At 38.5% G+C, this 15074-nt stretch overlaps 2 protein-coding genes across 9 annotated transcripts in view; one reads left to right on the forward strand and one right to left on the reverse strand.

Annotated features, from left to right (window-relative positions):
- Window positions 1-1468, forward strand: part of DYNC1I2 (dynein cytoplasmic 1 intermediate chain 2) — a gene marked incomplete at its 3' end in the record, with an annotated part of 28341 nt that extends 26873 nt beyond the window's left edge. For 6 of the 8 annotated variants that reach the window (XM_082001132.1, XM_082001131.1, XM_082001133.1 and 3 more), the window contains 2 exons: window positions 531-656; window positions 1355-1468. In XM_082001132.1, coding sequence (XP_081857258.1) covers window positions 531-656; window positions 1355-1468 — 240 coding nt within the window. The remainder of the gene's footprint in view (window positions 1-530; window positions 657-1354) is intronic. The other 2 variants (XM_082001134.1, XM_082001137.1) reach the window with 1 other exon arrangement.
- A 3887-nt stretch (window positions 1469-5355) lies between these two features.
- SLC25A12 (solute carrier family 25 member 12) overlaps window positions 5356-15074 on the reverse strand; it is a gene marked incomplete at both ends in the record, with an annotated part of 51179 nt that continues 41460 nt past the window's right edge. Inside the window, 5 exons of the mRNA XM_082001560.1 lie at window positions 5356-5545; window positions 6077-6167; window positions 6347-6505; window positions 8812-8950; window positions 12187-12327. Coding sequence (XP_081857686.1) covers window positions 5356-5545; window positions 6077-6167; window positions 6347-6505; window positions 8812-8950; window positions 12187-12327 — 720 coding nt within the window. The remainder of the gene's footprint in view (window positions 5546-6076; window positions 6168-6346; window positions 6506-8811; window positions 8951-12186; window positions 12328-15074) is intronic.

A 15074-nucleotide genomic window follows, 5' to 3' on the forward strand; every position in this document is an offset into this window, starting at 1 on the left:
GACTTAAACTTGTCGGAGGTAGGCGAGAGGAAGAAGCTGACAGATACTCAGTACTTAAATTTCACCTTGTTAAAACTGCGAATAGAAGAAAGAGCAGTTCTGTAGGACCATATGCCAGCCTGTGGCTTCAGATTGGAATTACCCGGTTCTAGCTTTCAGACAGGATTTGACCTGCCAAAGCAGCCAATTTCATCCCTGCCCTCTGTCACAATCTTTCTTGAGATCCCAGGGCTCCTCCTTGCTGTCTGACGGAAGGCATGTCTCTGCCTCCTGCCTCATGACAAGAGGGCAGATGTGCTTTTTGGTAGAGGATGTTTGTACTTGGGCCAAGGGACCGAAGAGGTGTTGTTTTGGTCATATCACTGTTAATAGTTTAAGGCCACTGCGAGTCTTTGAGAGCTACACACTCTGCCTCAGTTGAAGAGTTGTGCACTTCTTTTGATACAACACTGAGGGACTAGGTGTGTTCTGTCATCTACAGCTTACGGAATCCTCATGCATTTTTAGTAATGTGTTTTAAATGGACACAGGTGCCAACGGCAAGCATTACTGTGGAGGGCAATCCTGCTCTGAACCGTGTGAGATGGACACATTCTGGGAGAGAGATCGCTGTAGGTGATTCAGAGGGACAAATAGTTATATATGACGTGGGAGAGGTATGTATACCATGTGTTGTGCAAAGTACAGTATGAAACAGTCAAGTTTTTTGACTTTTAAGCAACTTGCTTTTAACTCTTTTCCCCTGTGACTAGAGGAATAAGGTTTAACTCTTATATTCAAATTAATGTCTCTTTTTTCTGTCCATGCCAGGTATTCTAGCATAAGTTTTTAGCATGCCATCTGGCAGCCAATCAAAAAGTAAAAATATTATTTTAAGGCTGGTGAAATAACATGGAAGAATCAATGGGTTTGTTTGTAGAGATTTTAATTTCTTTGTAACGGTGGCACATGTGAATTCTGACCATAGAATTTGAGAAGTACAGAACAAAACATTTTGCGGTGAAGCAGTCTTGAGTTCGTTTCTACAGGGAAGCTGTTGCTATTGCAAGTATGTGTACTCCAGTAGTACGTAACTAATTGATTGGATGAAGCCATGGCTTCCTTTGGACCCAGTCTTTCAGATGGAGACGTATCCGCGAGCTTGTAATAGTATAACTATATACTTAAATACAGGATTCTCAAGTTCTGCTTCTTATACTAGTTAAAGCTTTTGATGTTCAGACTATTTTAAAAGTTACACTAAATAAAGGTAAGCTTTCCTATCGCAACCTCTCCTGAACATGACTTCAGCTGTTCAAAATGAGCTCAGTTTTTATTCATCAGTAGGTTTAAATAACGTTCTCTTTGTCAACAGCAAATTGCCGTTCCTCGCAGTGATGAGTGGACTCGATTTGGTCGAACACTGGCAGAAATAAATGCGAACAGAGCTGACGCAGAAGAGGAAGCTGCAACCCGCATACCAGCGTAGATCTTTTAAAAATAGGCAGCAGTGGTAGACTTGTGAAAGATTTGATGCAAATCTTAAAAGTATAAGCATGTGTCAGTTCAATCAATAGCTTAAGCGAGGAATATATGGATTCAACTATGGACTTTGAATATGTATTAAGATCACTGAAAGTCAGATCTTGCATTACCACTTTTTATATATAAATTACAAGCACATTCTTGGATTTGTGTAACTTTTAATACAGTTAACTTTGACTTTGCAAGGAACTACTTTTGCTGAAACACTAACCTGGTGTAAATTTGCTATTGGGCTTCTGAAATTTCCACTTTGTAACAGTATCTACTTCTGAAAAGTAGAAGTTCTGTTTCTAAATTAAACTTTCTATATTACACAGACTAACCTTCATTAGGTAGTAAATCTCTGAAGCATTCTTTAATTTGAACTTTTCAAATTACCCATGGATATGCATGCAGATGTTCCAAGTAAGTTTCATTGTTTATATATAGATAAGACTCAGACTAGTAGTGGGTAATATATGTGAATAAAAATTTGTCTGTAGTTACAAAGTTATTTGACAATTGGTCCTGAATTAATGAAATACATATTTAATACCAAGTTCTTCTGCTTGAATTGGTGCATTAAAAGTTGAGAGTGATTCATAAATAAATGTTATATGAGCACTTGTCAGCTGCCCTGATCCCTAATCTGTGTTCCCTCAGTAGAAGGTTCCTAGGAGCTGCTGCTTTTACTTTTCTACACACATCAGGGAGCTGTTTTCTACCCCCAACCTCCACATCCTACCACGGCAATCAGACAAAAGGAAAAAGTCTACTGTTGTCAAGTTTTCCAAATTTTGGAAAATTCCAAATTTTCCAAAGGATAAGGAACTAGATTTTGACTTAATTTCTATAGGATGATGATTTGCATTCTGTTAACTACAGACTTGCTACTGCTTTTCTGTATTAAGTTAAAACAGATGTTTTCACTGCTTTTTAACACTTTCATTGAAACAAAACCTCTCAATGGCTTAAAATAGAGTGGTTGGAATTTGTGTTAAAGGTTAAATGTCTTTGAGTACATCTTTCTTAGGATACTATAAAGTTTCCCATCAAGACTGGTTTTGGGATTGGGGGGGGAGGATGTTGGTTTTTGTGGGTTTTCTGGTTTTTGGGGTTTAGGGGGTTTTTTTTAGTAAATATTCTGACTTGTACTAATGAGGCACTAAACCACTATTGATGCCTTTCATGTAGGACCTTGTGGGTTTGTTTCTGGTATTCTTAATCTGCTACAAGCTTATTGTTTTGCCAGAAGAGCTGTTTTATATGCTTGTAAGTTTTATAGGTTTATATTCCTTAATCAGCTTTATGTCCCTATTATGTCCACTTATCATTTCTTCACTGTTTGTGTTGTAAGGTTTGGGGTTTTTTTCTATTTCTCCTTGTCTCAGTTCTGTTATGAGCAGCTCATAGCGACAGGGGCAGCAGTAACAGCAGTTCTGTTTTCAAGAGTTTCTCAGTGGGTTTGAAAGTGAAATGTATTTAGGCTTCCATTGGTCTTGGCTTGTCAAAAGTCCCCCCCTCTTTTCAATGCAAAGTCATGCTGTTCAGTTTGACATTTGCCTTGTATGTTTTCCTCAACCTTATGACAGCAGCAATCTCTTCAGTTGAGAAATGTGAACTATATAAAGAACAGGCACATCATGTGATAATTTTTACCCTTTAGGCACAAGAAGCAGAATGTTCTGTTGTCTTGCTGGCTTTGGGGTCCTGTGGGGGTTTGTTTTTCTTGGGTTTTGGTGTTTTACTGAGATTGAAGGAAATTTATTATTAAATCATAAGTAACAGGCTCACATTTTCAGAAATCCAGTAGATAAGGCTTGCTTTCAATGGATTGTGGCATAAACATATAGGTCATATGGCATTAGTTTTATGTAACTTCAACCTTTTAATAATTTTCAACAAAACTATTCTGTATGCATTCCTGCTTGTGTTCCTCCCTCACAAAATACTTGACTACAGGTTAAAAATGTTGTAAAACCCATACCTTTAAAAACACTTTAAGAGACATTACAACAACATTAAGAGACCAACAGTGATGCTAGATACAGTAAATGATCATCCTGGGAGCCACACTGTCCAGTTTTGGAGCTGTAAGAAATACAACTGCTGTCTTGCGTTGTAAAGTCTCCTAAGGCCTTGATCGAGTCAGTCAACAAGCTGTGACTAAGATTAAATGCCAGTGGGTACCTGACATTTTTGTATCTATTTCGAAAAGCACAGAACAAGATACATAGATGTGGGATAGAGTTCCTGGGAAGCCTGCCTCTGTAAAACTGCACAGAACAGGTAATGCTTTAAACAGAAAAAAACACTAGTAAAGAGAGGAAGCCTGTCTGTATATGCATGTTGCAGAACAGTGATCAAGTTCCCAAGTTCAATGTATTGCAACCTCTAGCTTGCTAAATATTATTCAGCACCAGAAGATTTTGTATCTTGCTTAGAGGCTAGAGGTGAAGGAGAGCTTGCCTGTGTTTGTAGTGTTCAGTTTTTAAGAAGCCACTTCTTTGTAAGCTAACTAAAACTCTTCATAGTGGCCTCGCTGAACCTGAGCAAGAAAATTAGCGCCTCCCATGAGTTTGTACTGCTTGGGATATGCTCTACTCCAGGCTGTGTAACTGTGAAAGAAACATTTAAAACTATATTTCCACACTTCAGCAAGCAAGGCTGGAAACCCACCCATCTCTTCTCTGGCTCTATGGCTAGTGTAACTACTCTTCCTCTAGGACTGTAGAAATCTAGACGACTCTAGCTCCTCTGACATTTTTGCATTTAAAAATTAAACTTTTGCAGATATTAAGCCAAAAGTAATTCAAGCTTCTCCTTTCTTTTCTCCTTTTACTTCGTATTCAACTGAAGTGGAAGTCTAAACAATCAGTTATGCGTATAAAAAGGATATAAAAGTAAGTGGTGGTGGTTTTTCCAGAACCTACCTTTCAATAGTAAAACAATCTAGAGATAAAGAGAACATCTTCAATATTTTTATAAAAAGTTTTCCATTCTGAGAAAAAGCACTCTGAGTAATAAATCCTGTAAAAAAATTCTTAAGTCTGCTAATAACTGTCAAATATCTCACTGTATTTTAAACATGCTATCATAGAGGTAAGATCTATTACATATTTGGTATTACTCTGTATCTCAAGGGAATTCCTTGTTACAAAATAGTGCTGCAAAATAAAATACTGCATGTGCTCATCTAATTACTGTGTTCTTGTACACTTACAAGCCAGCACATTGCATTTTAATACCTTTGCTGTAATTAGCAGTTAAATGTATTCCTTCAGAGGCCATCTCCTATACTGTACATTCATTAAATGGGTGCATCTAATCTCTACATTTTAATCTGTGATCCATAATCTGTGGAGGGAAAACAAAAATAATCACCCTGGACAACTTTTCTATAAACATAAAGAAGTGAATTGACTTAAGTGTTTTTAAATATTTTATTGTCACGATTGTTAACAAAATGCCTTCAAAACATTCTGTACATTTCAAACTATTTTTGAACTGCACTACCCTTTATATAAATTTATGTGTATAGGTGCCATGATGTCTCTGTACAAAGATGTACAATATGTACAGTAACATTAAATGCAAGCTGTGCAAGGCAAACCTAGGCTACAGATTCATGCCACTGGTTAAAACAAGGCATAGAACCACAGCTTCAATCAGTTCCTTCTGTGCAAATAAACAAAAAAATGCAGGTATATATTAATATTAGAAAGGAGTAATTAGAATTGCAAGCTCAGTTCAGCTAGAACAACATGCAGCTCACTTGGAAAAAATACAGTACTACTCTTGTGAATTTTTTCCACTGCATCACCTTGTTAGCTTGAAACATCTTGTCAGGATTTAGCTGCTACTTTTTGGTTGAGCCGAGGTGATGCCAGGAGATCGAAACTTTGGAAGATACAAACCAAATTTATTTTCTATACCAGCGAATGTAGCTGTAGCAAGTCTGTATCCACCTATGTGCTCAGGGTTAACAGGAGGAAGATCTGAAATTCGAGTTTTTGGGGTAGGTTCTGATCCAGAAGGTTTGCTGTTTGAAGAAAGAAAAAGAAAAGAAGCCTTTCCTTTATTTAAAGTGTTTTCTTAAGCCTGAATAACTTTATGAAATCTAGACTAAATACTTAAGGCTTTTGTCCGAGTATGGAAGACTATGAAAGCTGACCTTAATTAATTCACTTCTATGGTCAAGTAAAGTTGAGTTCAGACCACTGCTTAACGGGAAATCAAGGCTGAAACTGTGAAGATACACTTTTACCAATAGCTTTGTAAATTCTTTTAACTTCCAGAGACATGGGGAAAATGGACAAAATATCTTGCTATAATGGAAATACAAATTTTATGTAGTGTATTAAAACAAATATGAAATGGCTCTTTATCTCCTCATCTGTTTGGAAGTAGCATGCAAGTTTGTCTCAATTATATAAGGAGAGGGAGACCTTTTGCAATTTACAGGTGCTCAAAGTCACCAAGTTTAAGTGGTCCCATGCATGAAAAAAGTAAGGGTTTTTTTTTTTAACTTGTCAGGTTTTTGTGCAAGATAAAAAGCAAATATTTGACTTACAGGCCTCCAAAATCGACATAAAACCACCTCTGCAGAAGTTCGTAAGTGACCAAAGTAACACCAAACTGGGGTGAAGATCTGAACACACGAGCTGTTAAATATTACAAATCATAGTGTCAAATGAAGAAAATAATTTCTCAGGAGAGAAGCCAAACATTTTTAACAAGATGTTATGTTTTTCAGAATCAGACCTTGTAAATGCTGCTCTAATTCAAGTCCTTAACAAAGCAAGAGAGGGTCAGCCTTGACATTCATGAGTGCCTTTCTCACCTCCAGCTCCTTTCCAAAAAGCTGAAGGGCCTTCTTCCCTTAAAATCTTTCCAAAGCAGTCAATAACTCCACTGTATGTTGTCTGACCAGCGCGAGCTGCCACTTGCAGTCTTGTCTTGATGACATCAGCAGGGGTTACCAAAGAAGCAGCAGGCACACCTTTTAGAAGAAAAACACATTTAATTTGCACAAAGAAACTTGTAAAACATGAAACACTTCTAACTGAAAAATACAACTGCAAACTTTAACATTTTTTGCAAGAATTAGACATTACTAAAAATGCAAGTTCTTACACTCAATGCTAATATAAACTTGTGCTTGGTATGATCCTTTTGAGTTTCTTCTATGTTTAAAGGGTATAACTGATAGGTGATTATTATTTTCTTTACTATCAACAGCACTTCTCTCAACATCTTCTAGTGGTCTGTTACTAACAGTAGTTTTAAATAGATAAAAGAGGCATTTTTAAATTCACACAGATGCCATCTATGTAATAAGAGATACCCATGACAAAAACTAGTTGTGCAACCTTACTGTATTTGCCAGTACTCTACAATGTATTTTGCAAGTTACTTAGGTGATTGATTTGAGAACTTGCATCATACACATTCATTTGTTAAAGGTGTTAACAAGAAAACCACTACTTAAAACACCTGTTCTACAGAAGTATGCCTGTATTGCTGTTCGGACTGTAGAAGAATAGATGCTGCTTACTTCAATAGGCAAGCCATAAAAAGACTGAGGACAATGAAGGTGTTTTACAAGTCTGCTTAGTACCAACAGCGTGATACCAGCCAACAGTGATGGCAGAACATATCTCCACTTCCAAGGCACCACTCTCAGCTTTCTAGTCAAAGGAAAGGAGAAAGTTTTCAGAAGTGTACTCCACAGTATATAACTGTGTTATCTGAGATATTTCTGAATACTTCTGAATACCGTAAAAGTCAACCTCTTAAAAAGAGGAACCATCTTCTGACTTAGAATTTTGAAATTGATTTTGACTTCTGTTAAAGTTTTTAAATTGGTTAATACTGAATTCAAAGTTCAATAAGTCACTGATTTGCATAGGTGATCATAAACTCTAAAGTGTCACTGATCAATTCGGAGGTTTTAAAGGAAAACAGAAGCAATGCAGTTAAGCCTACAAGCATACACTAATAGCAACCGTACGCAGATTTTCCTTTACGGGCAGATATGTTCTGTCTGTATTCTTCCCTACTGCGCATGTGTAACGGGAATAGATCGAGCAATTGGGAATTTGAAATTTGCAATTCAGAAAGGCAGGTTCCTGTAAAGTCTATAAAACTAGGCCTACAAGATTTACACACATTTTTGATAGATTTCATCACTTGGCACAAGTGACCCAGAAACACTAACCAAACAAATTAAGAGAAGCTGTGAAGTTTGCAATCTAAAAATAAAAACAGCAAGTCTTCATTATTTAACTTGTATCTCGTATTTATATGTGCTTCTGTAAGTACAGTGACCTAAATAGTTAGCCATTTCTGGCAGCTCTGCATTACTTGAGAATAAACAGGGCTACAAATCTGTTACTGGTTTCCTAGCTGGTCTCTCCCTTCCCTCTGGCACAGGGAACGCACCAACTGGCAAAGAGCAGGTGCAGCCGAGCTCTGTATCACGTGCAGCGTGGGAACCTCTCTTTACACCCGGATGGCTCATGGCTGATGTATAGATAGTGCTTCTTTAAGACTGTAACAAGTAATGAAAGGTCTGTTCAGCCCAGTGATGTTTCTAAACTGCACTGACTGCAACACCGAATTGTTCATGATGGAGAGGCTGCAGATGCCTGGTTTTCATCCTGGTGAGCTAATCCTCAGCAGTGCAGAATCTGGCCATCTGTATCCGCATTTTTAAATATCCACCACTACAGTTCCTATAGCTAGTATTTTTACACCACTTGCCGCTTAGTAAAAACAACTTTTTATCCCAGCTGCCTATTCTCTTTATACTAAATATTTTTGAGAAGCCTTAAAATATTTTAAATTTCAAAGTATGACACGTTAACTTCAGTTACTTTACAAACATGCGCCCTGTTTTTAGCAATTACATTTGAACAAAGTTTCCTCTCAGTTATTCAGGAATCCAAAACTAGATAGGTCATTTTCTTCTTAGCTCTTATGATATCTCATTTTATGTTCATCAAAGATTCAAATTAGCCTTCAACTCTGAGAGCACAGTAACAAGTAAAACCCCATTGAGACCGACAGATCAAATTTGACTACAAGTTGCTGAGCTGCATTACGCTGTTTATCCACATTATGCAAATGTAATTAGCTCTCATCAAAATTACATCGCCTCCCACTAAGGATAACAGTGATCAAATTTAGATTAAATCAGATACAATGGTACAGTAACCTTCCTTTATATGGGGCTACTGAATGAATATTAAATATTACTCACTAAAAGAAAAAAAATTACTTGCAGAAAACCTTCTGCAAAATTACCTGCAATGGCTCCAGCTGTAAGGAGATTAAGCCCTCCCACGTGGCCATTTTCATCAGCAAGCATCAGTTTACTATGAGCATAAACAGGAAAGTAGATTGCAGAAAAGGGAATGTCTCTGAGGAAACATGCTTTGGCACCCTGTCACACAGAAAAGAGACATAATACAAATAAATTTCGTAAATAGGTTAAAATTGATAACCAGCAAGCAGCCTGCGTCCAGGAAGTGCCAACGCTTTTGATCTACCAAGTATGTAACACAGAAAATAAAATGTCTCAGGAAACAGAAGACGTACAGTTGAACTTGAAAAAAGAGTAAAGCACATCTGAAGTAAGTTTCTAGAATGAGGAAGATTCAAGTTTCATGTCTAATTTTGGTAAGCAATACGTGACATCAGTTCTGACATCAGTATCTAAGATAAATACCTCTTACATATGATGAAGAAAGAGACAAACATCTGTCCTTATATCTTGCTGACAATAACCCACAACCACAGAGGCAGCAAGACAAGTCCTTGCATGCCAATACTTCCACCAAACACAAAAGCACTACTAAAATATCAGTGAGGACTGCAAGACCTCACAGTGATCTCCACTGATTGTCATCTGGTTGGCTGAAGAAGCTGCACTGAAAGGCTAGCAAAAAGAGGGAAACAGCTGCAAAATAGAAGTCTTTTAGTCAAGGGAAGATACAGGGAGACAAAAACAGTGGCCTATGATAATACTCATAAAGCTCCTGGCCACAACCTGGCATTAAAGAGTTCCTTAACAGAACTTTGCACACTGTAGAAACAGTGGAATACTCATAATAAAACATATCTAATATTCTTCTTTTAGTAAGTTCAGTCATCAGTCTGTTACCAACTAAAATAACTCCTTCTGTACAAAGCTCAAATAAGCACCTATGTGCCCAAAAATCTCATGCACATACCCTGAAAGCACACACATTAAAAAAAAAAAACACTCCTGGATGAAATACCCAGCCAGTATACTCCATGCCAGCAGCTGCCACACAACGGACCCATCCGAGGCCAGTCACGCAGGAGTTACATTAACAGACAGCACACATAACAAACCCTATGTGGCTTAAGGAGAAGACCTGATAAAGACAAACTCGTCCCTTCAGGGATTTTCACGCAGATACTTTATGCTCTAAAACGGGATCAGGCCCAGCCAGCATGGGTTCATGAAAGGCAGGTCCTGCTTGACCAACCTGATCTCCTTCTATGACCAGGTAACCCGCCTAGTGGATGAGGGAAAGGCTGTGGACGTTGTCTGCCTGGACTTTAATAAAGCCTTTGACAGCGTCTCCCACAGCATTCTCCTGGAGAAACTGGCGGCTCGTGGCTTGGACAGGTTTACTCTTTGCTGGGTAAAGAACTGGCTGGATGGCCGAGCCCAGAGAGTTGTGGTGAACGGCGTTAAATCCGGCTGGCGGCCGGTCACAAGCGGTGTTCCCCAGGGCTCGGTTCTGGGGCCGGTCTTGTTTAACATCTTTACTGGTGATCTGGATGAGGGGATCGAGTGCTCCCTCTGTAAGTTTGCAGATGACACCAAGTTGGGTGGGAGTGTTGATCTGCTGGAGGGTAGGAGGGCTCTGCAGAGGGATCTGGAGAGGCTGCATCGATGGGCCAAGGCCAACTGTATGAGGTTTAATAAGGCCAAGTGCTGGGTCCTGCACTTCGGTCACAACCACCCCATGCAATGCTACAGGCTTGGGGAGGAGTGGCTGGAGAGCTGCCCAGCAGAAAAGGACCTGGGGGTGCTGGTTGACAGCCGGTTGAGTATGAGCCGGCAGTGTGCCCAGGTGGCCAAGGCGGCCAACAGCGTCCTGGCCTGTATCAGGAATAGTGTGGCCAGCAGGAGCAGCGAAGTGATTGTGCCCCTGTACTTGGCACTGGTGAGGCCGCACCTCAAATACTGTGTTCAGTTTTGGGCCCCTCGCTACAAGAAGGACATTGAGGTGCTGGAGCATGTCCAGAGAAGGGCAACGAAGCTGGTGAGGGGTCTGGAGCACAAGTCTTACGAGGAGCGGCTGAGGAAACTGGGGTTGTTCAGTCTGGAGAAGAGGAGGCTGAGGGGAGACCTTATCGCTCTCTGCAACTACCTGAAAGGGGGTTGTGGCGACGTGGGTGTTGGTCTCTTCTCCCAAGTAACTAGCTATAGAACAAGAGGAAATGTCCTCAAGTTGTGCCAGAGGAGGTTTAGATTGGATATTAGGAAAAATTTCTTTGCTGAGAGAGTGGTCAAGCATTGGAACAGGCTGCCCAGGGAGGTGGTGGAGTCGCCATCTCTGGAAGTGTTCAAAAAACATGTGGATGTGGCACTTCAGGACATGGTTTAGGGTGCATGGTGATGTTGGGTTAACCGTTGGACTTGATCTTGAAGGTCCTTTCCAACCTTAATGATTCTGTGAGTTCTTACAATTATGCACCAATGATAATGCCATTCTAAAGAACAGCAGAATTTTTAGTAAGCTCAATTGTTTTATTACTGCAAAGAGAAATGGTAATTTTGTCCCATGTACCAAAACACCTGTGATTTTTAGGAAATGTAATGATCATGAATCTGATCTACTGATTCAAAGCAGAAGCTTCAGCTCTAGAAATAAGTTTGCACATTTTTATAGTATTATTGCAGGTCTATGGACAAATCACATAAAACAGTGTTTTGTAAGTGCACAGCTAGTATAACTGCTGGATTTACATATCACCCCTTGCACTTGCAGAAGATCCAGGAAGAAATACTCTTCCTTGTTTAAGAAAACTAATAGCTTCTGCTCCATTACATCTGATCTGTAATGATGGTAGTAAGTATACCTGCAGGGAAGGAATCTGTTGACTGGCATTCTGCTGAAGTACAGTGCAGTATGGGCTTTTTTTCCTAGTGGAATTCGTTATTGACAAATCCCAGCACTTAACTTCTTAAAAATCTGAATCCTACTAAACTCCATTACTGTTGCACTGCCATCAAATTATTAAGACAAAGAGAATATCCTGCTGCAAAGATAACAATAGAGATAACAGGGATTCAAACTAAATGTAAGAAAAACACACAGGGAAAGCTGAAGAAACTTTTCACAAAACCCCACCAAATGAAATGATCAGCGCCAGAAACCAGCAGGTCTGCAATACAGGACTCCCTGTAGCTTGGCATAAAAGCCCAAAGGATAGAATGGGGGAGTATTTTTTTGTATCCCACTGCCATTAATATAGAAGTGGGTTTTCTTCAGTTTTCCACTGTGGGGCTGCCCTGCAGGAAGAGATTGGTTTTAAATTCAAAAGTTTTCTTTTTTTTTTAACAGTTTTTGTTTCAAGAGTGTAAAAGTTTAGCATAAAATGTAAAACAATGAAGCCACTCAAAGCAGAAATACATACCTTATAAAGACCAAGAAGGCCTAAATCTTTTATAACAGAGAGGGCACTGACTCTAGGTCCTGTAGTAATTTCTCCTGCTACCTGCAACCGAATCTTTACAATCTCCAGTGGATTAGTGAAGATGACCTGGGAAGCTCCTGCCTGCAAACCCAAAGAAAAAAAAAGTAAAATTGTGTTACTAGAGCATGTGGCGACAGGTTCACTTTTGCAAGGTGCTGAGTGCCTTCAATTCTCACTGCATTGGCTGATATTCTCATGTAAAAATATATGAGGTATTAAATAAAGCACCTGTCTGGAAGCTAAAGGCCCCGAATCAGAAATCATGGGTTTGTATGAAAAAAATTTTTACATTTGTATGTTTATAGTCCACAGAGGTGTATGAATTCTGCTTTTCTCCTTGACATTCTAGAAGTTGTGGCTGTGTTTAAAAGTCTTATCAGATATTACACGAAATACTAAACTAAAATAATCATCAGATTTGTGCTACTAGAGCATCAAACACATATAAAGACGACCTTATGTTTATTCAATAATAATCCATCACCAAGGTGTAGACATGTTATTTGCATTTAGTGGTGATGCTGTTTAAACGGGAAATTTGCATTTAATCGTGCAATTTTGAATTATTAGAAAAGGTGTTTGGAGTTTTGTTTAGCAGCCTTTAATTGTCTAACTGGAAACAAAATATGAAATTTAAATAGGAAGAGTAGCATTTCAAAATAGTATACTAGGTAGAAATGGGAGTCAGAACTTTCTCTGAGCTGAGCATGACAGATTTTACATGCAGGAAATATCATGTTAGCAATGCTGAAGGACTATCTTGCAAACTTCCCAGCAATAGTGTTGCAGAGCTGCTTCAGATTCTGCACTTTAACCAAAGACTTTCAAAGAACTATGTTTCAGATTTGAGAGATATTCAATCTGACAGTTCAGTTTCAGAAGCATGTAAACCTATTTAAAATGACATGTTTAGATTTCTCCTTGGTTTGCTGTAAGTACTACCATTCACTTCTGGAGAAGTGTGTTGTTCATCACAAAACAGCTAAAGTTTACTAAACTTTCTTTTTCCCCTCTTTCTAAGCCACCTTTTTTCATTTAAAAATTAAAACCACTTCCTTAAAATTTCTGGCATTTGAATTGCTGTAATTCAAACTGAATACAGCATTTCTCCCCGAATTTAAAAGTTCCTCTTAATCCTGATCTATTCCTCCAACCCATCGAGTTTTAGTGAAGGAAAAAGGTGCAGAACATCTGCAATTAAAGCTTTTTTACACTTCTGAATTGCCCAGGAAATAAATTCTTTGTGATGCTGTGTGTATGTGTGTGTGCGTGCGTCCATGTAGGAAAAATCAGTAGTCTGCTACAGCACCTCCTGGACAGCATGTGTGGTGTTCTCTGCTAATTGATTCAGAACTAACGAGTGCTAATCCTTTCTGCCTTTAGCACAATCTTCCTCTCTCCAGCAGCGGGAACAATAAACTTGAGATTAGCCCTGAAGCATGCCTTAGAAGTTGGTAACTTGAATTATTCTAGACTTGAGACAAAAGAGCATTGCAAACCTCAACAGCTCTTACTGAGAATAACCAAGCACTCAGGTAGTATCTATGGGATGGGGGGCATGAAGCATCAAAATCTTCACTGACCAAGCATCCAATACTTCACTGAACCTTTACTGAGCACGCTGCCAAACTTTTATTGCAAGCCCCCTGTATTACTTCACTCAATACTGACATTTAAAATCATCATTGTTAAGGCTTTACTAAAGTAACTTGACCCAAACAGTGGAGAACCACCCCTACTTTTGATTAATTATTTCCACTGTAGTAGTTACTCTTCTTTAACGCCTTCCACTCAAATAATTGGTCTACGTTGTTAATCTTTGTTTTATTCCCTCACTTCTTCACCCCTCTGAAAGAAAATCAAAGCCTACATTTTTGTGGACATTTACTGCAACCATCAGGAGGATCACTGCAACTCCCAGACCTGCCAAACTGATCCCATCTGCTGTTCCTCAGACTTAGTGCATTGTGTTTTACACAGTTACCTGACACCACTCGTGTCCAAACCCATTCTTCAGATTCTCTTTACTCCTCACTTTTCCTTCACAGTTCATACACACCTATGCATGCAAGATGAAATGGCTGTCCTGCCAGGCAAAGTTCCAATCTAAATAGAACTTATAAAATTATCATCTGGCAAGTTCTATTAAACAATAAGCAATTTTTTTGATTGTGTTCCATTAAACAGAAAACGAATTTCAAATGTTTATCATTTCCCTACGTCATTTTAAAAAATAATTTTGGTAGACAAAACATTAAGCAGAATGCTCTTATTACATAATAAAATGCACCATGCAAAAAATTCAAATAACTTTAAATTTAGACAGTAAGGTAGAAATTCACTCTTTCTAGACAATTACCAGCTACCCACCTATTAAATATGCATTCTTTGTTTACATATATATGTGAAATTCCATTTTTATTTTTAATAGTATAAATTACCACATCCTGCAGAGCAGCCAAAATAACTTGTCCTATTTGCCTAACACCCACCACTGAAACACAAATAGGCCAACTTGTAAACATTTCTATTTTCTACCCTGAATTCAATCTTCCTGCAATTAACATTCTCCTCTCCTAGGTGCACAACTGCCTACTCTTCTGTTAAAATCAGCAACAGCCCTCTTCTGATACAGAAATGAAATGAGAAGACTCTAAACACAACACATTTTAATAATTCAGTAGTAATACTAGTTATAAATAAAATGTTATGAATTGTATATTGTTAATACAGAATTATATATTATGGCAATATTAATTCTAAAATATTACTTCATTATCAGGTGATTAGGCAAAATAAAATCTAAGGAAAACCCTAACATAAGGTTA

Source organism: Phaethon aethereus (genome assembly GCF_964289735.1).
Source record: "Phaethon aethereus genome assembly, chromosome: 6".
Taxonomy (NCBI): Eukaryota; Metazoa; Chordata; class Aves; order Phaethontiformes; family Phaethontidae; genus Phaethon; species Phaethon aethereus.